Genomic DNA, 20,701 nt, shown 5'->3' with positions numbered 1-20,701 from the left:
TCCTCTTAGTTCAATGTGTTAACTGTCTCTCTCAGTTCAGAGTGTTAACTGTCTGGTAGTCCTCTTAGTTCAATGTGTTAACTGTCTCTCTCAGTTCAGAGTGTTAACTGTCTGGTAGTCCTCTTAGTTCAATGTGTTAACTGTCTCTCTCAGTTCAGAGTGTTAACTGTCTGGTAGTCCTCTAAGTTCAGTGTGTTAACTGTCTGGTAGTCCTCTTAGTTCAGTGTGTTAACTGTCTGGTAGTCCTCTTAGTTCAATGTGTTAACTGTCTCTCTCAGTTCAGAGTGTTAACTGTCTGGTAGTCCTCTTAGTTCAATGTGTTAACTGTCTGGTGGTCCTCTCAGTTCAATGTGCTAACTGTCTGGTAGTCCTCTCAGTTCAATGTGCTAACTGTCTGGTAGTCCTCTCAGTTCAATGTGCTAACTGTCTGGTGGTCCTCTCAGTTCAATGTGCTAACTGTCTGGTAGTCCTCTCAGTTCAATGTGCTAACTGTCTGGTAGTCCTCTCAGTTCAATGTGCTAACTGTCTGGTAGTCCTCTCAGTTCAGAGTGTTAACTGTCTGGTGGTCCTCTCAGTTCAATGTGCTAACTGTCTGGTGGTCCTCTCAGTTCAGAGTGTTAACTGTCTGGTAGTCCTCTTAGTTCAGAGTGTAAACTGTCTGGTGGTCCTCTCAGTTCAATGTGCTAACTGTCTGGTGGTCCTCTCAGTTCAATGTGCTAACTGTCTGGTGGTCCTCTCAGTTCAGAGTGCTAACTGTCTGGTGGTCCTCTCAGTTCAATGTGCTAACTGTCTGGTGGTCCTCTCAGTTCAATGTGCTAACTGTCTGGTGGTCCTCTCAGTTCAGAGTGTTAACTGTCTGGTAGTCCTCTTAGTTCAGAGTGTAAACTGTCTGGTGGTCCTCTCAGTTCAATGTGCTAACTGTCTGGTGGTCCTCTCAGTTCAGTGTGCTAACTGTCTGGTGGTCCTCTCAGTTCAATGTGCTAACTGTCTGGTGGTCCTCTCAGTTCAATGTGCTAACTGTCTGGTGGTCCTCTCAGTTCAGAGTGCTAACTGTCTGGTGGTCTTCTCAGTTCAGAGTGCTAACTGTCTGGTGGTCCTCTCAGTTCAGAGTGTTAACTGTCTGGTGGTCCTCTCAGTTCAGAGTGCTAACTGTCTGGTGGTCCTCTCAGTTCAGAGTGTTAACTGTCTGGTGGTCCTCTCAGTTCAGAGTGCTAACTGTCTGGTGGTCCTCTCAGTTCAGAGTGTTAACTGTCTGGTGGTCCTCTCAGTTCAAAGTGTTAACTGTATGGTGGTCCTCTCAGTTCAGAGTGCTAACTGTCTGGTGGTCCTCTCAGTTCAGTGTGTTAACTGTCTGGTGGTCCTCTCAGTTCAGAGTGTTAACTGTCTGGTAGTCTTCTTAGTTCAGAGTGTAAACTGTCTGGTGGTCCTCTCAGTTCAATGTGCTAACTGTCTGGTGGTCCTCTCAGTTCAGAGTGTTAACTGTCTGGTGGTCCTCTCAGTTCAGAGTGCTAACTGTCTGGTGGTCTTCTCAGTTCAGAGTGTTAACTGTCTGGTGGTCTTCTCAGTTCAGAGTGCTAACTGTCTGGTGGTCCTCTCAGTTCAGTATGTTAACTGTCTGGTGGTCCTCTCAGTTCAGTATGTTAACTGTCTGGTGGTCCTCTCAGTTCAATGTGCTAACTGTCTCTCTCAGTTCAAAGTGTTAACTGTATGGTGGTCCTCTCAGTTCAGAGTGCTAACTGTCTGGTGGTCCTCTCAGTTCAGTGTGTTAACTGTCTGGTGGTCCTCTCAGTTCAGTGAGTTAACTGTCTGGTGGTCCTCTCAGCACATTATAAGTATTACACAATAGCATATAATATTAAAAAAATATTAAACAATATAGACATGATCGTCTCTCAAGGAGATTATCCTTACAAATTAATTGATCATTGTAGGCCCAATGTGGATATTATATTTTCAATGAATCCATTTTTACATTGCAATCACTGTGTGATGCATGTTATAGTTGTGATGAGCTAGTATGTGAGTACACAGAGTAAACAAAACAAGACACTATAGAGCAGTTACCTCATCCCTATGGAAAAACGAGCTAACAAACAACCAAATAATTCACTTTGCATTATGTATGATGAAAACTGATTTGTTCATTAAATAGTCCATTTCACTCTTTCCAGTTCATTTACACACAGAACAAAACTGTAGAGTATCCTCCTTGTCTTAATATTTAATATCTATATGGATCAAATGATTCTCCTGGCCCTATATACTGGCTGTAATAACCTTCATTCCGAGCCCTGTAGCGTTTATAAAAATGTTTACTGTTTACTGAACACTGAGGTTCATGGTTCAAACCAGCTAAAGCCAGCATTCGTAACAAGCCTTTGAGTCAATTGTATAAATGTATAAATATATCCATTTCATTATGGAACACAGTCAAATATTTGTTTCAGCGGTTTTCTCCCCATATAATGGGAAATTGCTGCAAGCTGTTGCACTTGGAAAATGTTTGCTCATAATACTATCCTTCTACACATAAATCACAGTTAAATGTTGAATTTAAATGACTACGGACAGACAATTTATTCTTGGCTTCCTTTGTCAACCCCGAAAAGCCGAACTTACGGCCAGTGGGGTCGCTGCGCAGTTTTATGGGTGACTGTCATTATTTGTTGACAGTTGTTCATCATTTAGATGTTTAATTGTCCTCACTTAGTCTCTCTCTCTCTCTCTCGCTCTCTCTCGTGTTGTGACCACCATCAAATTCGTTTTGGGGTGAAAACTTGTCACCAAGAATGATAGGCCACTATTGGACAACCAGTCCTTTATTTTGTGTGTGTTGGTGTGCAGTTCTTATGACCACCCCTCTATTGCCATAGCTTCCAGCATCAAATAAACCCAGAAATATCTATAGGATTTTTATTTGATGTGATACTATACATTTTACGGCTGTCGTTACTCTAAGAATCAACTCAAGCATTCCAGCGCATTATCTTATAACCAAAACCAGAAACCTGGGAATACCAATCCAAATCCATAGTGATATTTTCATAATCTTCACTAAATGATGGGAGAATTCCTTACGATCTACTGTGAGCATCATCCATGGAATAGATGAGGAAGGCAAGCAGTGAAATTCGACTTTCCCCCATTAAGCAAAAGGCCCAGACTTTGCACAGACTAGTCCTGAGCTAATTCAATGCTACCGCTGCGCCGTAGCTTCTTCTCGTCAGTTCTAACCTAATCCCGGTAGGGTTCTTTGCCATGATACAGATCCGGTCCGCTCGGCAGGTAAACACGCAGTGCCGGGCCCCTCCGTGGCCCCCTCCTGGGGTCCCACGCCACGGTGTCTGTCTGGCTGTCTGGCAGCAGGGACTTACCGGGCAAGGCCTGCCGCTCACGGAGGGGTGCTCTGACGACTCAAAGAGCCTTAAGACCCCTCCGAAGTCCTCGGGGGTCCTCGGAGATGACTTTCATTAAGGGTAAATAGTATTGTATTGCCTGACTGGAGACCGTGTTTGTTTATACAGATCAGATCAGACAGCTTGTTTTAATGTGGATAGTAAGCCTACTTAAAGCCTGAACATAAACCTGGGGTTTGATGTCAAAGATCTAGATAGACTAGAGAGCTCCATTAAATATGCCCTGTTTGATGTGGTAGATATGTAACATAGCTCTTCGTCTATGAAATATGGTTGCTGTGGTTGACGCTGTCTGTCTACAGGGCTACATTGAAATGATTTGTTCTGTTTATCTATAGCCTAGAGCTGTCCTGCTATATTAAATATGTTTGCTGTGTTTGACTGTGTAGTACCAGAGGTCCTATAGAGCTCCATTAAATATGTTGGGTTTGCTTGATACCATAGTTCTCGATAGCCTATCAAGCTATGTTATATTTGCTTGCTGAGTTTGATGATATAGTCTAAAAATAAATATTACATATGTTTGATGATATATATATATATATATATACAAAGCCTTTCGGAGCCACAGTATATTCAATTCAGTTGCTCTGTTTGAGGTTATGGATCTCTTAAAGCCTACCGAGCTCCATATATAATATTAGATATGTTTATGAATAATCTGTTACAGTGGAGGTTGTCTTCACCTGAGGAGGGTTGATAATAGTCTTCATTTCTGCTGCATCCCACTTTTATTGTTCACCGACTAGTAAAAGGTCTGCGGGGATGTAAGTCGGTCATTTATCCCGTATTACCGCTAAAGCTTTGCCAGGTCAGGGAATCAATAGATCAACATGAATCATGTCATGACCTTCCCCTCAACCAAACTATCCAAACCCCATTGAAGCCCCATTCATTCTCATTTGCCATGCAGCTCCGCAGGCTGATAATGGGCAAAGCAAAACACAGATTAAAGCCAATTTGGATGGTTTGCGCTTGATGCTTTGCAGACGCAGGCAGGCAGCCCATGGTCAGGCTGACCTAACTGGGGGTTCATTCTGCTCGCTCTCTCTCTCTCTCTCCCTCTCTCTCTCTCTCTCTCTCTCTCTCTCTCTCCCTCTCTCTCTCTCTCTCTCTCTCTCTCTCTCTCCCTCTCTCTCTCTCTCTCTCGTCTGAGAGAGAGAGTCTGTGGCTTCACCGAGCGGGTGGAGACCACAGAGCCTAAATCAAACCAGCCTGTGTGTATGTGTATGAGAGAAAGAAAGAGTGTGTGTGTGTCTCAGCTTCTCCCTGAGATGCCATATTGGTAATAGGAACCAACTCCTCTCCATTCAACCTCCATTTGTCTCATTAGCCTATTAGTCCAAAGTCTAATCACAGGATGTCGTAAAATGATTTGGTCTATGACTAATGATAATATTTCTACTCCAAAACGGAACGGAACAAAAGCCAAATGCGTTTTTGTTGTTGTTGTTGTCTTTGATGCTTTGATGCCATGTATGGGCCTCAGCTTTGGGCCTATCAAGCTACCTCTCCGTAGGTCTAGATAATTGCTTACACGCTAGACGTTGTGGCATTAGGGTATCTCACGGCAGGATAACAGACTAATGAGTCATTTCATGGCTGTTGAGTCATTTTAAAGGGCAGCCATCTTGTTGATCTGACTGCGAGTTTAAGGACTGAAACGTTCTCTCTGATTGTAGCCACGGACTAAACAACCAGGTAAAAAGGAGGGAGATGTTAAAACAACACACAAAGTCTCCGGCCATGTCTGAAATCTGTCCTACTACTTACAAAAATGACATACTTATTGTGCTACATACTATTTAGAACCTACCAATCACCATACCAGATTCAGCTATACTGAAAATCAAAATGAATGCGTCGTTTCCCGCCATTCTTCCATTTTGAGACAGCAGCTTTATCTCATTATCAGATGATTATCAGCTGCTGTCAAACACAAATTCTCTTCCGCAATAGCATGCAGCGAATTTCTAATAGATGAAAAGCCGAAATTAGTATGACATCCTGGCGTTTTAAAGCTTACTCAATTTTCCAAATTTCACATACTATAAAACGTTCGATTTTCGCATACCCCAAAAACTGCGAGTATCGGTATTGAGTTAAATCAAATTTCAATGAGTTAAATCTAATGTCGTCATCAAAAAATGTCTGTGATGAAATGCAGGGGTACTGAGAACACTGTCTGTCACTATAAGTCAAGGTCAAATTGAATGTATCAGGGAAGAGAATGCAGCGAGAGAGCTCTGGGTCATCTCTAGTTACCACAACCACAAATGGCTAAACCCCGCCTATTTCAACCCTTTCTCTTCTTAAAATCTTATTTTAAACCTAACCCTGACCTTAACCCTAACAACATTGCTAACCTCATGCCTAACCCCAACCTTAAATGAAGTCCAAAAAGCTTGTTTTTGACTTCATGAGTTTTTAAAATATAGTATATAATATATAATTTGTGGCTGTGGCACCTAGTGACAACCAGAACTCTGTGAATTCCTCTCCGCAACCCCCGAATACAACCCCTAGGGGGCAATATACCTCCTAAACTCCCACTGTAACACTAAATCTATGTCTGAATGAAATGGCACCCTATCCCTTATATAGTGCACTGCTGTGGACCAGGACCCGTAGGCCCTAACTAATTTCAGATCCCTAATTACAAAAGTTTGCTCCTCCTCAGTATGTCATTGTACCCTCTTTATTTTCTCTTTATCTCATTGCTCTTCAACTCAATAATAATACTGTGGAAATAAACCACTGTGATAAGTTATGATAAAGTCCCCTTGATACCGCCATAGAAGACCAAGCCACAGTGATCATGCTGCATGTATAGTGTTTCTATCATCAAAGCCAGGTCGGTATGGGGAGGGTGTGTGTGTGTGTGTGTGTGTGTGTGTGTGTGTGTGTGTGTGTGTGTGTGTGTGTGTGTGTGTGTGTGGAGGATGTGTCGTTGCACTGACTCTGGTTAAGGAGACATTCCCATCTGGCGCCAGTGTAGAGGGAACCCACTGTGACACACAACAACACATACAGACACAGGGCGACCCCCCCCCCCCTCGAGACTGAGTTGCCTCTCATCTGCTCTCCTCCCTCCATTCCACCCTTCCTACCTCGGTCTCTCCTTCCTCTCCTTCCTACTGTCTTTTCCCTCTCTGTTTCCTATTGTCTCTTCTCCGTCGTTTTGGTAATTTTATGTTTGTCTCTGTCTTTCCCTCTCCTGACCCCTGTCTCTCTCTCCTCTCCTGTCCCCTGTCTCTCTCCCCTCTCCTGTCCACTGTCTCTCTCCCCTCTCATTTCCACTGTCTCTCTCCCCTCTCTTTTCCACTGTCTCTCTCCCCTCTCCAGTCCACTGTCTCTCTCCCCTCTCCTTTCCACTGTCTCTCTCTCCTCTCCTGTCCACTGTCTCTCTCCCCTCTCCTGTCCACTGTCTCTCTCCCCTCTCATTTCCACTGTCTCTCTCCCCTCTCCTTTCCACTGTCTCTCTCCCCTCTCCTGTCCACTGTCTCTCTCCCCTCTCCTTTCCACTGTCTCTCTCTCCTCTCCTGTCCACTGTCTCTCTCTCCTCTCCTGTCCACGGTCTCTCTCTCCTCTCCTGTCCACTGTCTCTCTCTCCTCTCCTGTCCACTGTCTCTCTCCCCTCTCCTTTCCACTGTCTCTCTCCCCTCTCCTTTCCACTGTCTCTCTCCCTCTCCTTTCCACTGTCTCTCTCCCCTCTCCTGTCCACTGTCTCTCTCCCTCTCCTTTCCACTGTCTCTCTCTCCTCTCCTGTCCACTGTCTCTCTCCCTCTCCTTTCCACTGTCTCTCTCCCCTCTCCTGTCCACTGTCTCTCTCCCCTCTCCTTTCCACTGTCTCTCTCCCCTCTCCTGTCCACTGTCTCTCTCCCCTCTCCTTTCCACTGTCTCTCTCCCCTCTCCTGTCCACTGTCTCTCTCTCATCTCCTGTCCACTGTCTCTCTCCCCTCTCCTTTCCACTGTCTCTCTCCCCTCTCCTTTCCACTGTCTCTCTCCCATCTCCTGTCCACTGTCTCTCTCTCCTCTCCTGTCCACTGTCTCTCTCCCCTCTCCTTTCCACTGTCTCTCTCTCCTCTCCTTTCCACTGTCTCTCTCTCCTCTCCTGTCCACTGTCTCTCTCCCATCTCCTTTCCACTGTCTCTCTCCCCTCTCCTGTCCACTGTCTCTCTCTCCTCTCCTGTCCACTGTCTCTCTCCCCTCTCCTGTCCGCTGTCTCTCTCCCCTCTCCTTTCCACTGTCTCTCTCCCCTCTCCTTTCCACTGTCTTTTTCCCCTCTCCTTTCCACTGTCTCTCTCCCCTCTCCTTTCCACTGTCTCTCTCCCCTCTCCTTTCCACTGTCTCTCTCCCCTCTCCTTTCCACTGTCTCTCTCCCCTCTCCTGTCCACTGGCTCTCTCCTCTCCTGTCCACTGTCTCTCTCCCCTCTCCTTTCCACTGTCTCTCTCCCCTCTCCTGTCCACTGTCTCTCTCCTCTCCTGTCCACTGTCTCTCTCCCCTCTCCTGTCCACTGTCTCTCTCCCCTCTCCTGTCCACTGTCTCTCTCCCTCTCCTGTCCACTGTCTCTCTCCCTCTCATGTCCACTGTCTCTCTCCCCTCTCCTGTCCACTGTCTCTCTCCTCTCCTGTCAACTGTCTCTCTCCCCTCTCCTGTCCACTGGCTCTCTCCTCTCCTGTCCACTGTCTCTCTCCCCTCTCCTGTCCACTGTCTCTCTCCCTCTCATTTCCACTGTCTCTCTCCCTCTCCTGTCCACTGTCTCTCTCTCCTCTCCTCTCCACTGTCTCTCTCCCCTCTCCTGTCCACTGTCTCTCTCCTCTCCTGTCCACTGTCTCTCTCCCTCTCCCCTCTCCTGTCCACTGTCTCTCTCCCTCTCCTGTCCACTGTCTCTCTCCCCTCTCCTGTCCACTGTCTCTCTCCCCTCTCCTGTCCACTGTCTCTCTCCCTCTCCTGTCCACTGTCTCTCTCCCTCTCCTGTCCACTGTCTCTCTCCTCTCCTGTCCACTGTCTCTCTCCCTCTCCTGTCCACTGTCTCTCTCCCTCTCCTGTCCACTGTCTCTCTCCCCTCTCCTGTCCACTGTCTCTCTCCCTCTCATGTCCACTGTCTCTCTCCCCTCTCCTGTCCACTGTCTCTCTCCTCTCCTGTCAACTGTCTCTCTCCCCTCTCCTGTCCACTGTCTCTCTCTCCTCTCCTCTCCACTGTCTCTCTCCCCTCTCCTGTCCACTGGCTCTCTCCTCTCCTGTCCACTGTCTCTCTCCCCTCTCCTGTCCACTGTCTCTCTCCCCTCTCATTTCCACTGTCTCTCTCCCCTCTCCTGTCCACTGTCTCTCTCTCCTCTCCTCTCCACTGTCTCTCTCCCCTCTCCTGTCCACTGTCTCTCTCCTCTCCTGTCCACTGTCTCTCTCCCCTCTCCCCTCTCCTGTCCACTGTCTCTCTCCCCTCTCCTGTCCACTGTCTCTCTCCCCTCTCCTGTCCACTGTCTCTCTCCCCTCTCCTGTCCACTGTCTCTCTCCCCTCTCCTGTCCACTGTCTCTCTCCCCTCTCCTGTCCACTGTCTCTCTCCTCTCCTGTCCACTGTCTCTCTCCCCTCTCCTGTCCACTGTCTCTCTCCCCTCTCCTGTCCACTGTCTCTCTCCCCTCTCCTGTCCACTGTCTCTCTCCCCTCTCATGTCCACTGTCTCTCTCCCCTCTCCTGTCCACTGTCTCTCTCCTCTCCTGTCAACTGTCTCTCTCCCCTCTCCTGTCCACTGGCTCTCTCCTCTCCTGTCCACTGTCTCTCTCCCCTCTCCTGTCCACTGTCTCTCTCCCCTCTCATTTCCACTGTCTCTCTCCCCTCTCCTGTCCACTGTCTCTCTCTCCTCTCCTCTCCACTGTCTCTCTCCCCTCTCCTGTCCACTGTCTCTCTCCTCTCCTGTCCACTGTCTCTCTCCCTCTCCCTCTCCTGTCCACTGTCTCTCTCCCTCTCCTGTCCACTGTCTCTCTCCCTCTCCTGTCCACTGTCTCTCTCCCTCTCCTGTCCACTGTCTCTCTCCCTCTCCTGTCCACTGTCTCTCTCCCCTCTCCTGTCCACTGTCTCTCTCCTCTCCTGTCCACTGTCTCTCTCCCCTCTCCTGTCCACTGTCTCTCTCCCCTCTCCTGTCCACTGTCTCTCTCCCCTCTCCTGTCCACTGTCTCTCTCCCCTCTCATGTCCACTGTCTCTCTCCCCTCTCCTGTCCACTGTCTCTCTCCTCTCCTGTCAACTGTCTCTCTCCCCTCTCCTGTCCACTGTCTCTCTCTCCTCTCCTCTCCACTGTCTCTCTCCCCTCTCCTGTCCACTGGCTCTCTCCTCTCCTGTCCACTGTCTCTCTCCCCTCTCCTGTCCACTGTCTCTCTCCCCTCTCATTTCCACTGTCTCTCTCCCCTCTCCTTTCCACTGTCTCTCTCCCATCTCCTGTCCACTGTCTCTCTCCCATCTCCTTTCCACTGTCTCTCTCTCCTCTCCACTGTCTCTCTCCCCTCTCCTTTCCACTGTCTCTCTCTCCTCTCCACTGTCTCTCTCCCCTCTCCTGTCCACTGTCTCTCTCCCCTCTCCTTTCCACTGTCTCTCTCTCCTCTCCTTTCCACTGTCTCTCTCCCATCTCCTGTCCACTGTCTCTCTCCCTCTCCTTTCCACTGTCTCTCTCCCCTCTCCTTTCCACTGTCTCTCTCCCCTCTCCTTTCCACTGTCTCTCTCCCCTCTCCTTTCCACTGTCTCTCTCCCCTCTCCTGTCCACTGGCTCTCCCCTCTCCTGTCCACTGTCTCTCTCCCCTCTCCTCTCCACTGTCTCTCTCCCCTCTCCTGTCCACTGTCTCTCTCCCCTCTCCTGTCCACTGTCTCTCTCCTCTCCTGTCCACTGTCTCTCTCCCCTCTCCTGTCCACTGTCTCTCTCCCCTCTCCTGTCCACTGTCTCTCTCTCCTCTCCACTGTCTCTCTCCCCTCTCCTGTCCACTGGCTCTCTCCTCTCCTGTCCACTGTCTCTCTCCCCTCTCCTGTCCACTGTCTCTCTCCCCTCTCATTTCCACTGTCTCTCTCCCCTCTCCTTTCCACTGTCTCTCTCCCATCTCCTGTCCACTGTCTCTCTCCCATCTCCTTTCCACTGTCTCTCTCTCCTCTCCACTGTCTCTCTCCCCTCTCATTTCCACTGTCTCTCTCCCCTCTCCTTTCCACTGTCTCTCTCTCCTCTCCACTGTCTCTCTCCCCTCTCCTGTCCACTGTCTCTCTCCCCTCTCCTTTCCACTGTCTCTCTCTCCTCTCCTTTCCACTGTCTCTCTCCCATCTCCTTTCCACTGTCTCTCTCCCCTCTCCTTTCCACTGTCTCTCTCCCCTCTCCTTTCCACTGTCTCTCTCCCTCTCCTTTCCACTGTCTCTCTCCCTCTCCTTTCCACTGTCTCTCTCCCCTCTCCTGTCCACTGGCTCTCCCCTCTCCTGTCCACTGTCTCTCTCCCTCTCCTCTCCACTGTCTCTCTCCCTCTCCTGTCCACTGTCTCTCTCCCTCTCCTGTCCACTGTCTCTCTCCTCTCCTGTCCACTGTCTCTCTCCCCTCTCCTGTCCACTGTCTCTCTCCCCTCTCCTGTCCACTGTCTCTCTCTCCTCTCCACTGTCTCTCTCCCCTCTCCTGTCCACTGGCTCTCTCCTCTCCTGTCCACTGTCTCTCTCCCCTCTCCTGTCCACTGTCTCTCTCCCCTCTCATTTCCACTGTCGCTCTCCCCTCTCCTTTCCACTGTCTCTCTCCCATCTCCTGTCCACTGTCTCTCTCCCATCTCCTTTCCACTGTCTCTCTCTCCTCTCCACTGTCTCTCTCCCCTCTCCTTTCCACTGTCTCTCTCCCCTCTCCTTTCCACTGTCTCTCTCTCCTCTCCACTGTCTCTCTCCCCTCTCCTGTCCACTGTCTCTCTCCCATCTCCTTTCCACTGTCTCTCTCCCATCTCCTGTCCACTGTCTCTCTCCCATCTCCTTTCCACTGTCTCTCTCCCCTCCCTTTCCACTGTCTCTCTCCCCTCTCCTTTCCACTGTCTCTCTCTCCTCTCCTGTCCACTGTCTCTCTCTCCTCTCCTGTCCACTGTCTCTCTCTCCTCTCCTGTCCACTGTCTCTCTCCCCTCTCCTTTCCACTGTCTCTCTCCCCTCTCCTTTCCACTGTCTCTCTCCCCTCTCCTGTCCACTGTCTCTCTCCCCTCTCCTTTCCACTGTCTCTCTCTCCTCTCCTGTCCACTGTCTCTCTCTCCTCTCCTGTCCACTGTCTCTCTCCCCTCTCCTGTCCACTGTCTCTCTCTCCTCTCCTGTCCACTGTCTCTCTCCCCTCTCCTTTCCACTGTCTCTCTCTCCTCTCCTTTCCACTGTCTCTCTCTCCTCTCCTGTCCACTGTCTCTCTCCCATCTCCTTTCCACTGTCTCTCTCCCCTCTCCTGTCCACTGTCTCTCTCTCCTCTCCTGTCCACTGTCTCTCTCCCCTCTCCTGTCCACTGTCTCTCCCCCTCTCATTTCCACTGTCTCTCTCCCCTCTCCTTTCCACTGTCTCTCTCCCATCTCCTTTCCACTGTCTCTCTCCCCTCTCCTTTCCACTGTCTCTCTCCCCTCTCCTTTCCACTATCTCTCTCCCCTCTCCTTTCCACTGTCTCTCTCCCTCTCCTTTCCACTGTCTCTCTCCCTCTCCTTTCCACTGTCTCTCTCCCTCTCCTTTCCACTGTCTCTCTCCCCTCTCCTTTCCACTGTCTCTCTCCCCTCTCCTTTCCACTGTCTCTCTCCCCTCTCCTTTCCACTGTCTCTCTCCCCTCTCCTTTCCACTGTCTCTCTCCCCTCTCCTGTCCACTGTCTCTCTCCCATCTCCTTTCCACTGTCTCTCTCCCTCTCCTGTCCACTGTCTCTCTCCCCTCTCCTGTCCACTGTCTCTCTCCCCTCTCCTTTCCACTGTCTCTCTCCCCTCTCCTTTCCACTGTCTCTCCCCTCTCCTTTCCACTCTCTCCCCTCTCCTTTCCACTGTCTCTCTCCCCTCTCCTTTCCACTGTCTCTCTCCCCTCTCATTTCCACTGTCTCTCTCTCCCCTCCTGTCCACTGTCTCTCTCTTATTTTCTCATATCTCTCTCTCCCTCCTTTCTTATCCTTGTTTGGTCTCTGTCTTTCTTCTCTTCTACCTCTCTCCAATTTTCTCACTTTTTTCATACTTTTTTTTTTACATACTTTAATTACACCTCCCTACTTATCAGCCGCTGAGAGAGAGAGTAATCACCTAGACAAATAAAAAATGAAACAGAACAATGAAAAGAAAGAGAGAGAGAACATTACAGTTACATCACTCCAAGTCCCCTCTCTCTCACATTCTCCTCTTGTTATTTGTGACATCAGAAAAACCCCAGAGGAATTTGATTATGGCAAACGTTATACACTAAATGAGCCTAAATGACTTTTGGCAGTGACTCCTCGCAATCTACTGGGGAATGCGGAGCCTCCAAACAGTCAGAACAAATTAAAAGCCAACCTGCTATTTTACTGTGGAGATCTGTTGATGTTGTAAAGCGAGGGAAACGAGACTGGAGGCCTTTACGTGACTACCCAGCAGATTTTATTTGATTTCCCCCCGGCCCCAAATCCAAGCCTTCTTGGCATGAGATGCTATGCTTTGACTAAGCATGGGGTCTGGAAATGGCCTAATAAATACTTTTTAACACTTTATGTAGTTCCATGCCCTAGGCCAAGCGGACAAAGTTTGTCACTCAGCAACTGCATGCGGAGGGGGAGAGAAAAAAACTCCCATCACAGTCTAAACTGGGCATAATGTCAATTTCATTAATAAGCGTGGCTGGGCACACACACACACACACATGCAGTAGGTGCATGTACACATAGGCATCCGTAAACACACACATGTGCACATGCACACACACATACACATGAGCCTGCCCATACACACACACACACAGACGTGCACACAAGCAAGCACACACACACAAAACACACATAAATCCACACACGTCTCCGGGCTTAATGCGATGGTGTGAAAATATGTGAGTGTAAATGAGATGCAGACAGCCTCACAGCAGAGTCCCTGACAGAAATAGGAGAAAGAGAGAGAGAGAAAGCGAGAGAGCGAACAAGAGAGAGAGAAAGAGAGACAGAGAGAACGAGCGGGAGAGAGAGAGACAGAGAGAGAGAGACAGAAAGAGAGAGCGAGATAGAGACAGAAAGAGAGACAGAGATAGATAGAGAAAGAGAGAGCGAGATAGAGAGAGAGAGACAGAAAGAGAGAGCGAGATAGAGAGAGAGACACAGAAAGAGAGACAGAGATAGAAAGAGAGACAGAGAGGGAGAGAGGAGGATATGGCTCAGTTCCGAATAGCTAAGGTTTGAAGAAAAGAAGCAAGTCATGTTTAGCATTCTGTGCACGCCACTCATCTCTGAATAATCAACAGTGAAAATAACGGACTCCTTTTGGTGTACTTTTACTTGGTTTTCTTCATAAAAAATATATAAAAAAATTCATAGAAACAATTTGGAAATACCTGGTAAATAGATATTGAAACTGGATCGTAAAAAATTGAGCGTTGCGATTGTGCATTGAAAGTACAAGCAATCAGTAAAAAAGGCAATTCAACAAGTCCCAGATTATGATTGACACTTTAATGATGACATCAGAGCAGATGGGTCTGACATAAACGTTTGGCACTCAGAACAGAACAAGGTTTATTAACGCTGGGTGGTGAATGGTGACACAATGGCAGTATCACAATCTGATCCATGGTGAAAATACTGCCAGTTATTATGATGAATTAGGTTTAATGCAAACTTGATATGAATCGCATTGCATTTGATTCACTATTTTAAAATCCCCAAATAAATAATTAAAAAAATTGAATCCTTCAAGCTTTTTACCCAAATAAAAAAAAATAATAATAAATAGCTTAAGGAATAAAGTAAGCTCACAATAAATAGGTCTTTAAATAAATACTAGAAAACACAAAGATACGGATACTCTAGGTAGTTAATGTTGTTAAAATATGAATTATGAGACAGGAATCCAACGTGTACACCTGCTAGTCTACTACATTCGAAATCATCTGAATTGAAATGACATCAATCCATTTTGTTATCTTCCACCTGAAAATATTCAGGTTCCTCATACCCAATTGTACCAAAATCCTCATACACAAATTGTTCACAGCTGCTGGAAAATCTATTGAGAAAAAAAGGCATGATAAATATGTTTCTTACAATCATGTTTCTAAATTAATGTGGGCTCTGTGCTTCCTGAATAGAACAAAACATTTTATTTCCGAACTGTGTATGTAAAAATCTACAAAAAACATGTCTAGTTCGATCTAAATGTAATAACGCTAAACCTTGTCAGACCACATGACTAACAATACTCTACATTCAGTTCAGAATAACATAAAAACCTGAAAACATGGTAGTCTGATAAAGACAATCTAGTGAGCATTTCAGGGAATGTTGTTATGTTCAGTTCTCCAACACGCATCTCTCTCTCTCTCTCTCTCTCTCTCTCTCTCTCTCTCTCTCTCTCTCTCTCTCTCTCTCTCTCTCTCTCTCTCTCTCTCTCTCTCTCACAGGCACGCACGCACGTAACACAAGGCGGTGGTCCTCACTGATAACGTCATAGAGAGATTAACTTTACTGCAAATGAGTCACGTTCGCTGACACCTAAACAGACATTTGGAGCGTTACCCAGAATACCTCATAGTCAACTCCCCCAAGTAAACAACACTCCCCCCCCCCATCTCCATCTCCATCCCCTCTTCCTAACTCTTCCTTTTGGAAACCCCATATACCCTTCTACTTTTATCACCCCCTTCCTAAACCCTTTCCCTCTGGAAATCCCTCCATCCCTCACTCCTTCGAACGACTCGCCTCCTCTTTGGCCCTCTCGGCTTGCTTCAGGGCATTGATGACGGGGAACCATGGTGACGGGGGCAGCTCGGGGATGATGCCGCCGGCGGCGGCCCTCTTGGCCTGGTTGAGGTGACCCAGGGCGGTGTAGAGACTGCTGGAGCGGGGGGGCACGCCTGGGTCCTCCTGCTGCTGCTGCTCTGTGTAGTACCAGGGCTCCAGGACCGCTGCTGGGGTGCAGTGCTTGTGCTGCATGGGGAAGAGAAGACAGGACGGTTGGTGTCAATTTTATTATTTACTTCAGGATGTGAAAAAATATCAGTTTTAAATCACTTCCTGAATTGAGTGAATGGAAAGTGACCCCCAACCCTGTAAGAGACAGGAGCCGGGAGGCAGAAGCATCAGTGAAGAGGGTGTGCAAAGTGATGACGTATGATACTGTTGCCTCTATTTACAGTTAGGGACAGCAGGGATTCTGGTCATCATAATGGGTTGTGGTAGGACTCGGCAAATGATGAGGGCAAGTCACATGTTACTACCTTACCCTTCACTGAAACGACTTATTACGAGTGAGTCATACAACGTCTTATTCCACAGCGTGGGCGAGCATGAGTAAGGTTCTTTTAGGGAAATCATTTTTCATATTCAAACTTAGATGTGCCAGCTTCGTCTCATTAGATATGACACCTGAGATGCCATCCTTAGATAAATGAACGCGTAAGCTGTCGAAGGGAAAGACAGGTCATTTGCCAAGCTCAAGTCAGTTTTCCTTACGAGCGTTTTCCCATTGAGTAGCATCGGTCTACTGAACAAACCCCTGAGGGGAATCCCAGGCTTCTTGACAGACAACCTGACCTTTCATCAGTATTGGGAGAAATGACCTCTCACAACAACCCTGGCTGCCTACGCTCTGCTAAACGGAAGACAACGCCACGACACCCTCCGCTTGACTCTCCTATTTCCCTGCCCCTTTTCATGTCTCCAACAACACATTAGCTGTGGAAAAACGCTGCGAGCTACACTGTACCCGTCTACATCAAAAGCCTCTGCCGGGAAGGCCCCGTCGCCCATCTCCCTCCTCTCGTCTTCAGCCTTTAATCACAGTTTAGTCACGCTCAGCCTTAATGAAAGGCCCCTCTCTGATTCACGGGCGTCCCAATCTACTGCCTGACCAAAAAGCCTTGCCTGCCTCTCGCTCTTTAAAAGACAGGGAGCCTTTGTAGAGAGTAACAGGCGGGGAACGTTGCCTGAGCACACGATGCCTGGGAGGTGTCCTAAGGAGATAATGAGTTTATGTTCCCAGAGTGAAGAGACAGAAAGAGTGGGAGAGAATCCCTTAGAAGTCTCTGGTGGGAAAATATGTTGTCAACAGAATACAGTATGAGTACTAGATGAGGTGTACAGTAAGTATTGACTATAGGAGAGGGTGTATTAGTAAGTCATTGGGACTGGATGATAATTATGTTTGTGAAGGCGATTATAAGAACTTAAATAATAGTCCTCTGTTGGTCTCTGTGGGAGAACGCTAGAGAAACAACCTCTGCTTCTTGTCTGTGGTTTTAATGAATGTAACCCCGAGTGGCGCAGCGGTCTGAGGCACTGCATCTCAGTGCTTGAGGCGTCATGACAGACACCCTGGTTCGATTCCAGGATGTATCACAACTGCCCGTGATTGGGAGTACAATAGGGCGGTGCACAATTGGTCCAGAGTCGTCCGGGTTTGGCCGGTGCAGTCATTTCTTAACTGACTTGCCTAGTTAAAGGCTAAATTAAAATAAAAACCTCTAGGACTGTCTGACTGGGATAGCAGGCAATGTGTGTTTATGTGTGTATGTGATGATGACGATGCTTTCAGTAGTCTACCTTACCATCGGGACATAAGCTGTTCGGATAGAGTGTTAGTGTGTGTGTTAGTGATGCCTACCTTGAGAATGAAGCCCTCTGGGCAGGTAAGTTGATTGTACCACAGAGCCTTGTACATGACCAGCAGGAGAAGACAAGCCAGGAACCCAAGGGTGATGAGGATCAAACCTGTGAGCTGGAACACACACACACACACACACGACAATGCATATCACCATTCCCAGTAGTACTTCAGTAAACATACTGCTAGCCCTTAGATAAGACTTTACCTTGACCTTCTCTGATACCTCGTCGTACAGTTTTATATTCAGCTTCTTGATTCCCGGCACGTACAACTTCTTCTTTTTCTTCTGCTGCAGCTGATACTCTGTTGTGGTCTTCACGATTACCTGAGGATGAACAGCAGCATAGCACAGCAGAGCACTCCGAGTCAGATCGCTGGGTTGGAACCGGGTTGCTGCCTTAAATAGAACTGTAAGGTGTGTGTGTGTGTGTGTGTGTGTGTGTGTGTGTGTGTGTGTGTGTGTGTGTGTGTGTGTGTGTGTGTGATCTACTATGTATTCTAAGAGGCTCTGAGATAGTGTGGAGTGATGCCACAGCACTCTGAATCATTAGGATAACAGGGAGGCTGGGTCAAGGCACAGTACAGGGACCAATGACAGGCTCAGAAATGATGTAGGCTTGATGTGTGTCTAGACATGCAGTGTAATGTAATATACAGACAGGATGTACTGAACATGCTTAATAATTGCTGGGTGCGCGCACGCACACACACACACGCACACACACATGCACGCACGCACACACTCACGTTGTTACCTTGTCTAAGTATGGCTGTTGCAGCTGGTTCACCTCCAGAGGGGTGATGAGGGGGATGTTATCAAAGCCATCGTCCATAGACTGTTCTTTATCCATCTTATCAGCCAGGTTACTGCCCAGCTTCACCATGTCTGCCTGCCTGACCAATCTGGATGGGGAAAGAAGCAGTGCAGAGGATCAGATGCTGGGTAACACAGCTCTGTTGGGTTCCAACTACTTCTCAATGACTGTCTGTCTGGACGATATGGATCGCAATACAAACAGTGCTGAACGATTAGATGCTGGGTAACGCAACTCAGTTTGGCTTTACTGTGTAGAGGGTAGGATACTTGGTAATGCAGCTTGGTTTTATTCCACTTCGTTGCTCCTTGTTTCCTTGTGTGGCTGAAATTGATGATAATGTTAAAACGATGGTGGTGGTGATGATGATGGTGAGAACTTTATTTAAAATGGATGCCCTGCACTATCTAGGAGGTTTGTGTCAAACTAGGTGTCATCGTCATTATGTCTATTCCCACAAGTAGGCCGACAGTATCTCTTTCATTCGTTTATTATGTTTATTAGTTTATTATGTCCATACTGGCTGTAATTCCAAGGTGAGTCATGTAAAGACGTTGCGTGGGCTACACACAGGAACACAACGCTGTGTGTTTGTTTCATATCCCATGTGTGTGTTGGTCTAACTGTGCTGTTCCCCCTCTTCCTCGATCAGAGCACCATCTGAATGTGGAACACAAGGTGAGAAGCCACTGAGCTCGTTGACGCCGTGTGAAATGCAGCACCACCTTCTCCGTAGCTCGCCATCCTGTACCGCTGTGAGAATGACTCATAATGATGATGCTAACAAGGGGGCAAAGATCAGTTTCTCGCAGGTTCAATCATATAGACAGGTATAGGCAGGAACACAGACGAGCACGAAAACATACACACAAACTCTCTCTCTCTGGCTATCTCTCTCTCTCACACACACACACACACACACACACACACACACACACACACACACACACACACACACACACACACACACACACACACACACACACACACACACACACACACACACACACACACACACACACACACACACACACACACACACACACACACACCAGGCTCCATTAGCCTACCTATTGTTGCACTGTGGAGTGAGTGGGTGGCTATAATGGCTAATGTGGTTGTCTGTACAAGACTACAGCCCACCATCTTCAGACTGTAGATTGCAGGCTACAGTAGGAGGGAGGTGTGGGTGCCATGGTGATTCAGATGACTGACTGATGCTATATCAATGCAGAAAGAGCTGAGAGCCAGCTGTCAAAACTGTTCCCCCATCAGCAAGGAGTGAAACAAGGTTTGGATGAATGTGGATGGCATTATAACCATAAAAACTGTATAGTTTCCTTAATCTTTTCTATTCATATTTTTGGTCAATATTCTCTAAATATTTTCATTGGGAAGTACATTACGGAGGTGATGTGTATTAATGCTTTATAAATGCTAGAACCACATAACAAAACATAAAACATTGTTTTACAAAAAAAAAAAAATGAATGATTCTATAAACTATTAGTATCTAGGCCTGTTAACTTTTTTCTTCATGTTTCACTAATCAGGCATCTGATCTCAACTTGCTGCATTGAAAAAAGCGTGTTTGCTGCAACAGAGATTCTACTGATCAGCACAGCTGACGGCCAGTTAGCAAACATCCCGAAAACAAACAAGACAGAAATGGCATGAACATGACTGCTGAAACTCATGTCACATCACACGTCATGTGGTAACATACGTTTCGGTAAGCACCATACATAACCTATAACCTCATGTCATGGCACAGACTGCTCGAGATGCTCTTTGCATAGGCTACAAGGGCAATGGATTGACATTCAAGAATTCAAGAAAAAATTGACATTCAAGAATTCGTTATGAAAGCTAATTTGAACACCGATATAATTGTCGGAAATGACAATGTCATCTTTGAAATTGTTTAGACCGTTCGCGCATTGGATTAATATCGAGGGGGCTCTCAACCGTACCAATATGCTTGAAATATACAGCATTATTCAAACTCAAATAGACACAAAGACATAAGCAACCAATGCTGTTTTCACATCAGGCAATTTGTTGTTGTTGTTTGTGACAATCGAATCATGTCATTTGCAATGTAGACTATAGGATACGGTAGGCTACGGGTTTATTCACGTAAGCGCAAGCAGACATAAAGCCTTATCAATAAAATTGCCTACACAAACGATGACAATACATTCCACATAGGCTATAACAAAGGGAGAAAAATGACTTACTGCGTACGAGGATGACGATCGGTAGGGTAGGGTCGCGGATGTTTACGGGTAAAGCAGAGAATGGTGAATACCGTTCGGTTACCGTGGTGATGTCTGATTCACGGCAGGATTGCGCATGTAATTCGGTACCGGTTGCATCCTCCAGAGAAAATTGGAGCCTCGATGATGCGCCTCACATTAAATGTGTCTGGGAGATGTTGGGAATAACAAAGCAAAGGGAAGGAATATTTTACACGTGAACTCTGATATGTTACTGTAAAGGTCAGGCAGTAGTGTCCCCATATAGCCTTGTCTATATGCCTGCTGTATGCCACACACAGTCAGATCAGTTTTACACATGTTGACGACGTTTATTTACTTCTCACCTGGGAAAAAATGTATTAGCCTACTATATTGAATTCCACAAAATGTTCTGTGTACATTTAATAACTACAAATTATTGT

At 47.2% G+C, this 20,701-nt stretch overlaps 1 protein-coding gene across 1 annotated transcript; it reads right to left on the bottom strand.

Moving 5' to 3' along the window:
* Nucleotides 1-14,032: 14,032 nt before the first annotated feature.
* Nucleotides 14,033-20,433, bottom strand: LOC135537332 (neuronal vesicle trafficking-associated protein 1-like). Its single transcript, XM_064963534.1, has 5 exons — nt 20,259-20,433; nt 17,959-18,106; nt 17,409-17,528; nt 17,201-17,314; nt 14,033-15,525 (listed from the first exon to the last, which is right to left on the bottom strand). Exons 2-5 carry the CDS (start codon nt 18,085-18,087, stop codon nt 15,277-15,279), a joined length of 612 nt encoding a protein of 203 aa, XP_064819606.1. The 5' UTR covers nt 18,088-18,106; nt 20,259-20,433; the 3' UTR covers nt 14,033-15,276.
* Between the last annotated feature and the right edge of the window lie 268 nt (nt 20,434-20,701).

This window comes from Oncorhynchus masou, chromosome 5 (genome assembly GCF_036934945.1).
Source record: "Oncorhynchus masou masou isolate Uvic2021 chromosome 5, UVic_Omas_1.1, whole genome shotgun sequence".
NCBI classification, from domain to species: domain Eukaryota; kingdom Metazoa; phylum Chordata; class Actinopteri; order Salmoniformes; family Salmonidae; genus Oncorhynchus; species Oncorhynchus masou.
The sequence above is the reverse complement of the archived record's forward strand: the minus strand, read 5'-3'. Positions and strand labels throughout refer to the sequence as shown.

What these genes read in the sequence shown, in the direction of transcription:
- LOC135537332 (XM_064963534.1), bottom strand. Translation starts at nt 18,087, where the DNA reads ATGGTGAAGCTGGGCAGTAACCTGGCTGATAAGATGGATAAAGAACAG. An exon ending in AGGTATCAGAGAAGGTCAAG is followed by an intron (nt 17,315 to 17,408) that starts GTAAAGTCTTAT and finishes TGTGTGTTCCAG; the next exon opens with CTCACAGGTTTGATCCTCAT. An exon ending in CAGAGGGCTTCATTCTCAAG is followed by an intron (nt 15,526 to 17,200) that starts GTAGGCATCACT and finishes TTCCCCATGCAG; the next exon opens with CACAAGCACTGCACCCCAGC.